We start from the raw sequence: 13,851 nt of genomic DNA on the forward strand, positions 1-13,851 counted from the left end.
TGTAGTTTGAACATCTTTTGACAAATTCTAGCTAAAATTGGTGATTTTTCCCATGTGCATTCTAGCACATGTGGGCGGCTCTCTGTATCAGTCGGAACAAAAAGCATGCAGATCACAAAAACTATTACTCTTCTAAAGCTAATGCAAACGCATCGATCAAAGCAGTTGGTTACAAACGCCAGCACTGAGTCGATCGGTTGGAATTTGGAAAGCCCCTCCACGGCAGCACTACTGAACACAGACGAGCCTCCGCCTATCTGCGTCAGGCATGACGTTGCTCACGGCACGGTGCGTGCAGGCCCCCCAGCGAAGACCTAAGTGCAGGCCTACGGATATTTTCTATTTATATTTATTGCTATGTTATATAAGTGCTGATATGATAGGTTATTTATCGAAGAGAGACATAAAAATAAAGAAACCGATTTTAAATTAAGACTTAGTGTCTTCACTTAAACAAGATTGTTTATGAGAGAGACAAGTGAGCTATGTAATAACAATATACAAAAGTTGTATTGTGGAAGATAGTTTCATGACACAATATCCTAGAATATAGAAACCAAGATAGTTTCTAGTATTACGAGTGTCCTTAGACCTGGATTGACTGATCAGCAATTCATGATCTCTTTAGTTAAACTAAATAAAATTAATGCTACTTTTAAAACTAAACCTTACTTTATTTATATGAATTAGAATTGGTTATGAATTATCCGTGGACTGACCTAAGACATCTCCAGTTCATTTGGGAACTAGGCTTCATCGAGAACCTTGAATTCACCTGCAAGACAGCAAGGTGACTACGACAGTTCAATCAAAAAATTTCCAGTTCAATTGAAAATTTTCAATGAGTCAAAATTGTACTTGTGATTAAACAATTACATATGTTATACACATATGTATCAAATCGTAGTTTAATAAAAAAATTCCTGGCTCAATCGAAAAATTCCCGGCGTGCGTGACAATTTTGCAGTTTGCCACAGAGGGTGGCAAGAGGCTAAATAGAAAATTCACCGTGCCGTCGTTGCCGGCCGTCACTTGTGGTCGAGTAGTCGTTTGCGACGTCACCTTTCTGCCCTGCTAGAGGGCGGCATGAGGTTAGTTTTGTGATTTTTTTGAAATATAAAATTAAATATGTAAATTATTTAATAAATAAAATTCAAAATTCAAAAAATTCCAACCGCTCGTACGTGGGCGGCGATCTGTTAGAATTTTTGGCCTGATGGCCCTGATCTATGGATGGGCCGGAGTCCAGAATGGTATGGCCCACTGACAGATGATGGGCCTTTTTACTGGAGATGATCCTGCACCACGTCACCAACGGTATCCAGGGTTCGCACTACCGCTGTTACCGCCGCGGTAACTGCGCCCTCCGTCGAGGCACGGTTCGATAAGCCGCGGTAACGGAGTTTAAATTTTAGAAAAGTTTAAAAAATTTGAGAAAATTTAATGAAAAAATATATGTTGTATATGTTGATACATTTGTCAAAGAAATTAATGAAAAAATGTATTCCCGGCGTAATTAAAAATTATAAACGAGTATTTCGGAAAACAAAATTAAAAAAATAGCCTATTGCAAGTAATATTTTATAGGAAGATGGTCAAGAATATATTGTGTTGAGTCATTATTAATTTACGTTAGACACTTGGGTACATAATATTAAAATACAAATATACAACGATGCATATATGAAATATATATAGAGAGAAAAATTATACGTGCATCTTAGTACATACACAATAGTTTTATTTGTAATAATGAGTAGTATGTATAGTTGTGACGCAGCAATCAAAATGAAGTTGTCGTTACTTGTTATTGGAGTGAATTATTTGGTGAAGGGTGATATGCCGGTGTATGTTTGTATGTTGAAATATCAAGAATTTAGTAAATGTCATGTGAAATTTTCTTGTTTTCTCTATAACATGTCCTATTGTCATAAATATAGTCACAAAATATTTTCCTATTTTTCATGTATTTTTTTAGATTTTTTAAAGTCTTTTTGCATTTGACATCACATCCGCGGTCTTCTCGCGGTAACAGCGGTTTCCTCGCGGTAACCACGGTTTTGGCTAAAAAACCGCGCGGTAAGCCGCGGTAACCGCTGTTCTCATGTGTTGTTCCAGCAAGTAGTTACCGCGGTTTTCGCGGCTTACCGCGCGGTAAACCGCGAAAACCGCACGAGTTTAAATTCAAATTTTTTGGATTCAAATTCATCACGGTTTTTGCGGTTACCGTGCGGGATCCGTGAGAGCGTGGTACCGCGGTTTTGGCGGCTTTGCGCAATTAGGGGAACCCTGACGGTATCTACGTGCTGTGCCCCTTCGTTGCTCGTACACATTTCATGTCCCAAGAAAAATGCTGATCTTCTTGCTCTTTTCTCCCTCTCCATGAAAAATGTTGATCTTCTTGCTTAGGAGTACTTGAATACGCAGTATTTCTCCCAAGACCTTTTTCATCATTTTTAAAAGGTATCTCAAGGTACCAAATTTTTTTTAGTGTAAAAATTTAATATCTTGAGATACATTATATCTTAAGCACAAAAATTTTATACAAAAATTTTTGGACTTTTTTACCAACCTTTAAAAATTTTTAGACATCCTTTTTAATCTACATCACATATACTTATGACAAGCCACCAAGACTAAAATATCCTTTACTTTTCACCCCAATACATTTATCTCTTTTTTTTTCAAATCCTAATATATTTATCTTTTATTTTACCAAACTCAAATACAATAACTACTAAAAATAAAGTTTTCGTGGAACAAATAAGATAGACTTGGAATAAAATGATTTTGGGGGCAAAGATAATAGTTTATACTTGCAGTATATGCGTATAGTGTAACACAATTTTTCTCTGTAATTCACTGCCCAGCACGTGCACCGCCGGCAACTCGCCCGAGCTATTCATCGACGTCAACTACATCTTCGATAACTATATATCACCTTATCTTTTTATTTTTCCTTTTTATAGACAATTTGTTTGTTTTGTTTATGTTCATAAACCAAAATTTAATTTTTTTACCTTAAATATAGGAGATTTGCTTCGATCCAACAAAAAGTATCTCGATGTATCAAATCATTTCTCACCATTAGATCTAACTGAGTAGGATGAATACTGTTAGATCCAATGATCAGAAACGATTTGGTACCTTATTGCTTTTCGTTGGACTGAAGCAAATCTCAGTTAATTTTGTGGTTTTTCATTGAAGCTTATTTTCTAGTTTTTAGATTTATAAGGATACGTATATAAAATTTTTATTTAAATTTTTTTATTTGTATATAAAACTGCTGCTGATCTGATGTGAATCGTGACATCACGTGCATGTGACATACGGATCGTACGTTTTGTTCTTACTCTTGGAAGCTTCGTCGTTGCGTGCGTCGTATTTAGCAGGTGATCCTTGTCTTAGACTTTCTCGGCGTTTGATTGTGCCTGGACTCATTCCAAACATCTTTTCTATATATACTAATCTAAATAATAGTATCAGGGGTTGTTCTTTTAAGTATTTTTTCTTGACTTTTGCATGCGTTTTCTACTAAACAGCGTTATTATATATATATATATATATATATATATATATATATATATATTCACAATCTTATATTTATAAAACGATTTTTTTAAAATTTTATAGCATTTACCTTTCATCATTTATACTATTAAATATGTATTACAAAAGTCAAAAAAATCTTTTACGTTCGTCTTTCAAAAGAACGCAGACTAGTCTCATCAAATTCTCTCTGTTTTAAATCTTAACTCCACCGTTGCTTTGACTAGCGCGCTTGACATGTGTTCCATGTTGTCATTATCACCCCTTCGACGATGGCTAAACCAAAGTCGATTTGAACTAATCTCAGTTATTTATTAAAAATAATATTTTTGTACTTTGTTAATTAATCGGTTAGTAGTATTTTGTAATTTTATTTTTTAAATAAAGATTACATGACGATATTACTCATTTAAATTTCTACCATACATAATATCGTTGGTGGTATGTTAAAGTTGTCCGATAAAAATAGATTAACCGCGTGTCGATTAAATTCTAGTGCACCGGAGAATACCTGTATTTTGAAAGCTTCCGCAATTATGCAGCAAAACGTGTTGCAAAGATATTGTTAGTTTGACGGGGAGATAAAGAAGAAACATACGACCCGCAAACAGACAAGTCACTAGCTTACATCGTATTAATTTTAAACACAAAAGTGCTCATATAACTTTTAAAGTATTTTTTCTATAGATTTTTCTAAAAATAATACGTACTACCCCTCCAATAATAACTTTATTTTTCGATTTATATATCGAACGTTTTGACTATTTATCTTATTAGAAAAATTTATAAAAAAGCTTTAAATAATTAGTCATGCATAAAATACTATTCATATTTACCATCTCGTAACAATAAATAGTTAATCACAAAAAAGCTTCAAATAAGACGAAGAATGTATTTAAAAACTAAAAAATAAATTTAATATAAAACGGAGGTGGTAGCTTGTATCATACAAAACGAACGACTTTTTTTTTTCTGTTCTTTGTGCCAAACACTGATAAAAAGGCACAAGGTGCAAGTCGCTAAGAGCATCCCAGCAACTTATCTAAATTTGGTCATCTATATCTTCATTTGGATGATTATCTAAACTAGTTTCATACTTCATATCTCTATGTACTCCACTAGATTATCCATATATGATATCCTCTATATCTCTTTGGAGAATGAAGAGAGATCATCTAAATATTAAGGTTCTCTTCTAATACGGATGACATCTAAAAATAGATGATAGGATAGCCGTTCTGTTGGAGCTCAATTTGTAGTCTTCATCCTCTATTTTCAGGATAGAGGATGAGATAGATAAACTGTTGGGAATGCTCTAAGGTCTTGTCGAGTTGCCAAAAAATTTGTTAAAAGGATCACGTCGAACGTTTGACCGGATGTCGGAAGGGGTTTCGTACATAAATGAAAAAACAAATTTTAGATTTTGCCTAAAAACCACGGGAAGAATATTGAGTATAATTAATCCATCATTAGCACAGATTGGTTACGGTAGCACTTATGGCTAACATGTTCTAATTAGACCTAAAAGATTTGTCTTATGATTTCCTCGTAACCGTGTAATTAGTTCTAATATTTATATATATATTTAATATTTTATTTAGGTATCTAAAAATTAGATGTGATGTTTTGGTAAATAAAAAGGCCTAATTGAAACCACCAACGTGAAATAATTTACCAGTAGTTGTGCCAACTATGCGGAAAAGACAAGGTCAGAACAGAACACTCTGTTTTGCTCTGTTCATGGTCTCTGCATTTTATGGATTATTCAAAGGGGTGACGGGGAAAAAGTCAAATAAGTAAAAAATAATTTATAACATACGTGTCCTAACGTTCTAAAACACAAGGCTGAAAAATAAGTTACGATAGAAAACCCCAAAATTAACCCTAAATTTATAAATTGAGATTTTAACTTATAAGCATAAACGAGGCTAGTAGAAGAAAAACCGAGGCTTAAAAGATTAGAAAATAAACTAAAAAAGTGTGCGAGCTAGTAGAAGAATGGATTGGATCGTCTGACATTGGGAGGTAACGGTAGCAAATTCGCTGTACTAAAAGAACTAAATTTACTGTATGGCTGCACTCTAGCAAAGCGATCTATAGCCATCCACCTCAAAACGGATGGCTCAGATTATTCTCATGGCACCGTACTGTTCATTCTCTAGCATTACTATGCAATGTTAGATCATCCAATTCCGTAGAAGAATATGGTGGTTAAAGTCAAGAGCAGGAATTATAAAGGGCGCAAAGTTTATGAAACAGGATTAAAAAGGGAGCAAATTTTACAAACTATTATTCCATCCAGTTTTCTAGTTAACGCTGTTAACTTTTGAATCTATAATTGACATTTCGTCTTACTCATTTTTCCAATTATGCATAATTATAAATCAAGCTTAAAAGTTACTTTAATAAAAAAATTAAATCATAAAAAAAATTAGTAATTACTCCGTACATACCTAAATGTTTGACTATTCGTCTTATTTAATTTTTTTATAAAATATATAAAGCTATATATATGCATAAAGGTACATTTAACAATAAATGAAATGATACAAAAATAATTAATAATTGTCTAAATTTTTTGAATAAGACAAACAGTCAAACGTGTATAAAAAGTCAACGCGTTAAACATTTAGATACGGAGAGAGTATATGATTTTTTTTGAATAATCCGAACGAGCAAACGAATATCAAAATCAGCCGGGTCAACTTAAAAGAAAAGGCGGAGGGAGTACTATTACACGGCCATGGCTGCACGCGTTTGCGTCGGTTCATGCAAACAAGTGAACAACTTCTACACTGCGCTGTATCCTGCGAAGGCGCTAGATATATCTGTCCTCGTTTCGTTCTCAACTCACAGAGATCGACGAGAAGCCGATCAAGCAAAAGAGAAGCCAAAAAAGCTCCAATTAATCTTTGAGACGTGCGTAGAATTTGAACATTCATTCGATCGATCGCCATGGCCGGAGGAGGAGGAGGAGATGAGCTGAAGCTGCTGGGCATGTGGGCGAGCCCGTTCGCGCTGCGAGTGAGGATCGCGCTCAGTCTCAAGGGCCTGAGCTACGAGTACGTCGAGGAGGATCTCAAGAGCAAGAGCGAGCTGCTGCTCAGCTCCAACCCGGTGCACAAGCTGGTGCCCGTGCTCATCCACGACGGCAAGCCCGTCTGCGAGTCGCGGATCATCGTGGAGTACATCGACGAGGCCTTCTCCGGCGACGGCGAATCCCTCCTCCCCGCCGACCCCCACGACCGCGCCGTCGCTCGCTTCTGGGCCTCCTACATCGACGAAAAGGTTCCTAAGATTGGAAAAACCCTCTTAAACTCTTAACGGCACTTCTGGAAATCGAATTTGGAAATGCATGTATGTGAATGATATATCACGTATTAAACTAGCTTATTAAAATTTTAATTTTTTCATAGCTACTTCTTCGTCTTTTTATTGACACATTTAAATTTTAGATCTACGTTTGACTATTTGTCTAATTTAAAAATTATATAATTATTAATTATTTTGTTATTATTTAATTTATTACTAAACTAATTTTAAGTGTAATTTATGATTCTGTATATTATATAAAATTTTTAAATAATACGAATAATTAAACGGAAATAGAAAAGTTAACAGCATCCATTGAGAAAAAAACCAGAGGGAGTATTTAGATAACCCGCAAAAACGAGAGGATATCCTGCCAGAGGGATTATAACCTATTTCATCATCATGTAGTAGTGTTGATTAATCGATCGTTAATTGTGTATGTGCGTCGCAGATGTTCACTGCGTGGATGCCGATATTCGCGGCCAAGACGGAGGAGGAGAAGGCGGAGGCGACGAACCGGACGTTCGAGGTGGCGGAGACGCTGGAGCGAGCTCTGCGGGAGTGCTCCAGGGGGAAGCCCTTCTTCGGCGGCGACGCCGTCGGCTACCTCGACGTCGTGCTCGGAGGCTTCGCCGCGTGGGTGTACGCGATCGAGGAGCTGTTCGGCCTGAAGCAGTTCGACGCCGCCAGGACGCCGCTCCTGGTGGCGTGGCTGCAGCGCTTCGTCGAGCTCGACGCCGTTAAGGAGGTGATGCCCGACAGCGGAAGCTTGGTCGAGCTCCACAAGGCGAGGCAGGCACAGGCGGCAGCCGCCGCCGACGACGACGACGACGAGGCCAACTGAAGTTCCTCAGTCTCTTCTCGTTTCTGCGATCTGTGTTCATCGGTTGACGTCGTCGATCTCGGAGTGTTGCAGACTTGCAGTTGCCGGCTACTCCCTCCGTTTTATTATATTTTAAAGTGTTTTTATTTTTTTTCAAGTTAAATTGTCTTGTGTGTAACCAAGTTTATAAATAAATGTAACAACATTTTGTTATAAAAATTTTGACTTAAAAAAAATAAAACATCTTTTAACTGAAACGGAGGAGTACTGGGTATCAATATTGTTTTTCCATTGATGTAAACTATGCTATGTTGATTTGTTTCAATCAATATTTATGCATTTTGTTCATTTCTTCATGTTTGGCATAGACCACGTTACAAGTACGAAAGTGTCGTTGAAATGGGTCCAGCTGAATTTTTCTTGTAGCTAGGCCCGTTTTCAGAGCCATCACACCGTTAAATGGGCCATCTGGGCTACGGACCCAAAACTGTCTTGTAGCTTACTCCAGTTGTTCTACCTTATACAATTCAAATTCTGAAGATATATTTCAGAAAAACGGCTTTGTTTGGATAATGGGATTACGAAATTTTTTCCCACTTTCTAAAGGGTAACTTGTAATCTTAACCATTGAATCTTGATATTTCATTTCATCTTATCTGTGGTAGAACGACTACATCGACGGATCATCCGGATCCGCTCCCTTCTCTCCCACAGAAAATGAGACGTAATAAGATATAGAAGTTTGTATCCATTCCAATCATTCACACCGCAGATAAGACAAATACACACGATATAGAGTTGGAGATCCCTTTATTATCAAAGATTATGTGTACAATAACGGACACCCATGCTCCTCTATTTATATGTTGAGTGAGGCTAGACATAGAAACAAACTCTATCATCATAATCGTTTTGGATTGGTCCACACGAATAGAAACATTATCTCCTAAAGAGAGAGGTTCCATAACAATCTCCATCCTTCTGTCATTTTCTTATCCCAATCCCACCCTACTAACCCATTATCTAAATAAACACTATATTTTATGGTTGGTCATGAGTAGGATTACATCTTTTCCTCAATCGGAGGTCCTTTCCCTATCTGCTGAAGACACTATTCATATGTTTAGCGTTTGTCTCCGTATAAAAATTTGGTATGTAAATACTCCACCGATATGAGCAAATTTATAGTCAAACAAAAAATACATCGAGATATCGGTACCTCGCGGTATCAAATTGTTCTAGATTGTTATATCTAACAACGTATATCGTACTCATCTGGATCTAATGGTGAGAAATGATTTAGTACTTTTGTTGGACCGGAGCAAATATCTTATTCTTAACGTGCTTTCCCTAATGACCACAGCAGTGACAGCACTGGCAGCAGAAAGCAGAACAATTATCACTGATCACTTGGGAGCATTCACTGCCTTCAACAAAGCGGCATGCTCAACGGTGAACTGGACCAGTTTGTCGGCGTCAGGCATGACGTCCACCACGGCCGGGTGCGCGCAGAAGCGATCCGCCCAGGCAGCCAGGTTCGGGACCTTGGCGTCGTCGAGGAGCTGGACGCCGGCGATCTTCTCCACCGCCCTGACCCATCCGAGGTGCGAACCCAGGGCAATGTCCAGGTAGCCGATGCTGTCGCCGCCGAAGTAGTGCTTCCCTTGGCTGCACCTGGCAAACGCCTCCTCCAGATGCTGCAGAGCGGCGGACATTTCTTCCGCCGCTTTGTTCTTGTCTCCGCCGGCCTCGCTTCCTCTCAACACCCGAATCCCCTGAGGAAACTGCATATGCAGCAACAGCAAAAACATTTCTTTGAGAAACAAGAAGAAAAGCTCAGATGAATTTTCAGTTTCAGAACAAGAATGTATGTACTCATTCATACCTTGTCATCGACGTAGTGTGCCCAGAAACGCTCGACGGCGCGGCGGTAGGGGTCGCGAGGGAGTATGGCCGGGGCGCCATTGGAGGATGCCCAGGCCTCGTCGATGTACTCCACGATGACGAGAGACTCGGCGATGGGCTTGCCGTGGTGGAGCAGAACGGGGATCTTCTTGTGCACCGGGTTGTACCTGAGCAGCAGCTCGCTCTTCTTCCCTACCGTCTCCTGCAACACCTCGTGCTCCACCCCCTTCAGGTTCAGCGCCACCAGGACACGGTGAACGAACGGGCTTGCCCAACTTCCCAGCACGCGCACCGCCGGCGGCTCGCCGGAAATGTTAGCCGACATCGACGACGACGACATCTCTACTCGAGTAGTTCGATCTTGTTGGCTTCTTGCTGTGCCCGAGAACTGCTAGCTAAGCTGCTCGAGTTCAGTGAGGAGACTGCTGCTGATGTGCATGTGTTTATATAGAGCGTTTTTGGCTTCCTACTGGAAGCTTCGTCGACGACTCGACTCGCCGTACGTCGTTGCGTACTTGCGTGCGTCACATGGTTTAGAGCAAGGTCAATAATATAGCCAACTACATGATTTAATTTATCTATAGTTAATTTAATAGTCAATTTATACAATAGTCAGCTATAAAACATATACTATCATCTATCACTATCATACACACAGTGTCTTGGAGTCTGTGTTGTGGCTGGCTACAAATTAGTAGCCCACTTTTCTTCTCTATCCTCTCTTACCTCTTTAAAATATGTTTCTAGTTGGCTTATTGTCTGCTATTGTACCTGCTCTTAGGCCCCGTTCAGTTGGCAAAAAATTTTAGGAGAGATGTCAGGTCGACGCGTAAAATTATATATTTGAAGTATTAAACGTAGTCGGATTATAAAACAAATTTTAGATTCCGTCTGAAAATCGCGAGACGAATCTTTTGAGGCTAATTAATCTATTATTAGTACATGTTGATTACTGTAGTACTTATGACTAATCATGTACTAATTACGTCAAAAGATTCATCTTACGATTACCTCCATCTGTATAATTAGTTTTAATGTACATATATATTTAATACGTTATTTAGGTATCTAAATATTTGATAGGATGTTTTTGAAATTAAACTGGCCTATATTTTATTTTCAATTTTTCTTGGTGTTTGTCAGGCGTTATGCTTGCCCGACTAGGCACTGGGCTGAGGTCCACTGATGTGTCTCGTATGAAGAGGATTTTCTGTTCCGGTTCGTCATGTCTCTCTGTCTCGCCGAGTGTTCTAGTCACATTGACGCCGCCGCGTCTGGCTATTTATTAAAATACGCTATAAGCTATCCCATCATTTTATATTAAAAAACTTATAATTAAATCTAATGACTATTTAGATGACATGCAAAAAAAATAGCTGTACAAAAAATATGTGGATATCCACCTATGTGTTAAAAGGAGTTTCCCACAACCACACCACACGTATTCCCCACTTACATATATTCCCCCACTTTCGATAGTATAAGTGAATAGCTTATTAGTGATTAAAAATATTTCTTAGGTAAAACTTTTATATGTGTTGTTAATAATTTAAAAGTAATCTAGAAAGTAAACTACGATGAGACAATTCTAAAATTTAAAATTTAAATTGTTGCTTTTGTTTTTAATCTAAAGGCTATGCGATGAGTAAGTAAGAAAAGACGATCGTGATGTAAAATATAAATGGATATTGATAACTGGAAAGAAATGTTCATGAACAAGGTAGGAGATAACATGACCTGGCTTCTTCTGTCATTGCCGATCAGCGTTTGACCGTGTACTATTGCACGCATTATCCTAGAATTTGATATGCTATCGGCATACATCAGCTTTAATTAATTCCATTATCTTAAATGTACTTGGTGTACGAGCTGAGAGTTCTTGGTGCAGTCATCCCCACAAGATACAAACCATGTCACAGCAGACATGGGCTACACTGCAACCAGAATTCAGAGGAAGCAGTCTCAGACTATTGCGGGTAGAAGTGCTGCAGCGAAGTGCTATGAAATACTCTATCCGTACTTAAAAAGGCTTTATTTTTAGTCTTTTTCGTATAAATCAATATAACTCTACAAACACTAAAATGTTCTTCATCTTTCAAAATCTACTACATCTGTTCGTTACTTTTTTAATTTCCAATACATTTATTCTCTATTTTACCAAACTCTAGTAGAATAATTGTCTAAGAAATGAAGTCTTTCTTGAACAGATAAAGGAAGCTAAAAATTATGTGTTTGCGGGATGGAGGTAGTACATGCTTTCGTGAGTGATGATATCAAAAGGATGTATCTTTTACCACTATATTTAATAAATTATCAAAATCTCATGCTGGTTCTTAAAAAAATAGATAATGTTAAAAAATACAGATACTTTATTCAAACTATCATAAAAGTATAGATTTAACCATGCGGATAGTAAAACTATAAATCTAGCACCACATTTGTCACAAAACGAGGTCCCATATCCCAAAAACTAGATTTCATGATGAAGCAATCATACTACAGATTTATAGTTTATATACACAATATTATTGTTTTTTAAGTTATAAAAGTTATAGTTTTGTAATAAATTTGATTTTACATCTGTAGTTTTAGGATGCTATACTTTAAATTTGTATTTTGTAAAAAATATTGATATTAAACCTGTACTTTTGTGAAGCACATTTTTAAATCTATTTTATAATAGTTTGAAAATATACATAGTTTTGTGAAATTTACTTAAAAGATATCGAAAGGATTGGAGTTTTTAGCCTAGGCTTCTCTGTACTGAAGTTAACATAAGTGTCATCACCTAATAATATAATAGTAATCATCGAAGGAGGACAAATCAAAATGGATGGCCGGCTTGACTATGGACATAGTGCTACTTTGCCAGGATTCTTGCCCAAGCATACGAACTTAAGATGGTCATTCATATAAGAAATCTATATCAAAATATAACTTGCTAATCAAGTCAGACAAAATACAGTTCATAGATCAGATATTCATATTATTCACATATATTAGTACTAATTTGGGCCTAGCTAGCTCCATAAATACACTTCAACTCTTCCCTTCTCACAACACAACGACCAACCAAAGCAGAGGTCAAGCTAATACAGAGTAGTCGAGACCTTCAGAGTTTCAGACAGAGGAGGCAAGCCATGGCAGGCGGCGGAGGAGACGAGCTGAAGCTGCTGGGCATGTGGGCGAGCCCGTACGTGCTGCGAGCGAAGCTCGCGCTCAGCTTCAAGGGCCTGAGCTACGAGTACGTCGAGGAGGACTTCAAGAACAAGAGCGAGCTCCTCCTCAGCTCCAACCCGGTGCACAAGAAGGTGCCCGTGCTGATCCACAACGGCAAGCCCGTCTGCGAGTCGCGGGTCATCGTGCAGTACCTCGACGAGGCGTTCCCCGGCGCCGGCGTCTCCCTCCTCCCCGCCGACCCCCACGAACGCGCCGTCGCTCGCTTCTGGGCCGCCTTCACCGATGACACGGTACCCAAATCAATCACCTCACGTCGATCGGGCGTCCATCATGCATGTAGTGAATTCCTTGTGTTTTTGTCTCGATGATCATGGCGTGTGCGTGCGGGGCGGTGGAATTTTCGCAGCTCGCGAAGGCGTCGCAGGAAGCGTCGTCGGGGAAGACGGAGGAGGAGAAGGCGGAAGGGGAGAGGAAGGCGGTGGACGCGCTGGAGAAGATGGAGCGCGGCCTGAGGGAGTGCTCCAAGGGGAAGCCCTTCTTCGGCGGCGACACCGTCGGGTACGTGGACGTCGTGCTCGGCGGCTTCCTTGCGTGGGTGCTCGCCGGCGACGCGATGAAGGGCGTCAAGAGGTTCGACCCGGCCACCACCCCGCTGCTGGCGGCGTGGGCGGAGCGGTTCGTCGAGCTGGACGCCGCCAAGGCCGTCATGCCGGACGTGGACAGGCTGATCGAGTTCGCCAAGGTGATGCAGGCTCGCGCCGCGGCCGCCGACACCACCAACTGAAACGGACACGAACCCTCGCGATGCAGTGCAGCTCCGCTTGACAGCTCGTGTCATGCCGAAGATGAACAAATTGTGGGCCGACTAGTAATTTCCCACGGAATAGCAGTTGAGGTCCTGGTCTTGCTCTGTCTCTAATCATTGTCCGCACTTCATAATAATTTATTACTCCCCCCAGAGTATCTATGAGAAATTTTACGTTCTTGAGAGACTATTTATAGCAACCAAATTTTAAGTATTAAATTATGATATCTAGAAAGAGAAGTCTTTATGGTCCTTGAGTAATTACTTAGAGTCACCC

At 39.2% G+C, this 13,851-nt stretch overlaps 2 protein-coding genes across 2 annotated transcripts; one reads left to right on the forward strand and one right to left on the reverse strand.

Annotated features, from left to right (window-relative positions):
- The first annotated feature begins 6,504 nt into the window (after positions 1-6,504).
- LOC102722338 lies at positions 6,505-13,774 on the forward strand. Its single transcript, XM_006662471.2, has 6 exons — positions 6,505-6,837; positions 7,313-7,696; positions 9,151-9,361; positions 9,586-9,842; positions 12,625-13,059; positions 13,176-13,774. The coding sequence occupies exons 1-6, from the start codon at positions 6,505-6,507 to the stop codon at positions 13,551-13,553; spliced, it is 1,998 nt and encodes a 665-aa protein (XP_006662534.2). The 3' UTR covers positions 13,554-13,774.
- On the reverse strand, positions 8,491-9,989 carry LOC102708928 (glutathione S-transferase U17-like). Its single transcript, XM_006661914.3, has 2 exons — positions 9,570-9,989; positions 8,491-9,468 (listed from the first exon to the last, which is right to left on the reverse strand). The coding sequence occupies exons 1-2, from the start codon at positions 9,927-9,929 to the stop codon at positions 9,091-9,093; spliced, it is 738 nt and encodes a 245-aa protein (XP_006661977.1). The 5' UTR covers positions 9,930-9,989; the 3' UTR covers positions 8,491-9,090.
- Positions 13,775-13,851: the final 77 nt, after the last annotated feature.

The sequence above is a fragment of the Oryza brachyantha genome, chromosome 10 (assembly GCF_000231095.2).
Source record: "Oryza brachyantha chromosome 10, ObraRS2, whole genome shotgun sequence".
In the NCBI taxonomy this organism is placed as follows: Eukaryota; Viridiplantae; Streptophyta; class Magnoliopsida; order Poales; family Poaceae; genus Oryza; species Oryza brachyantha.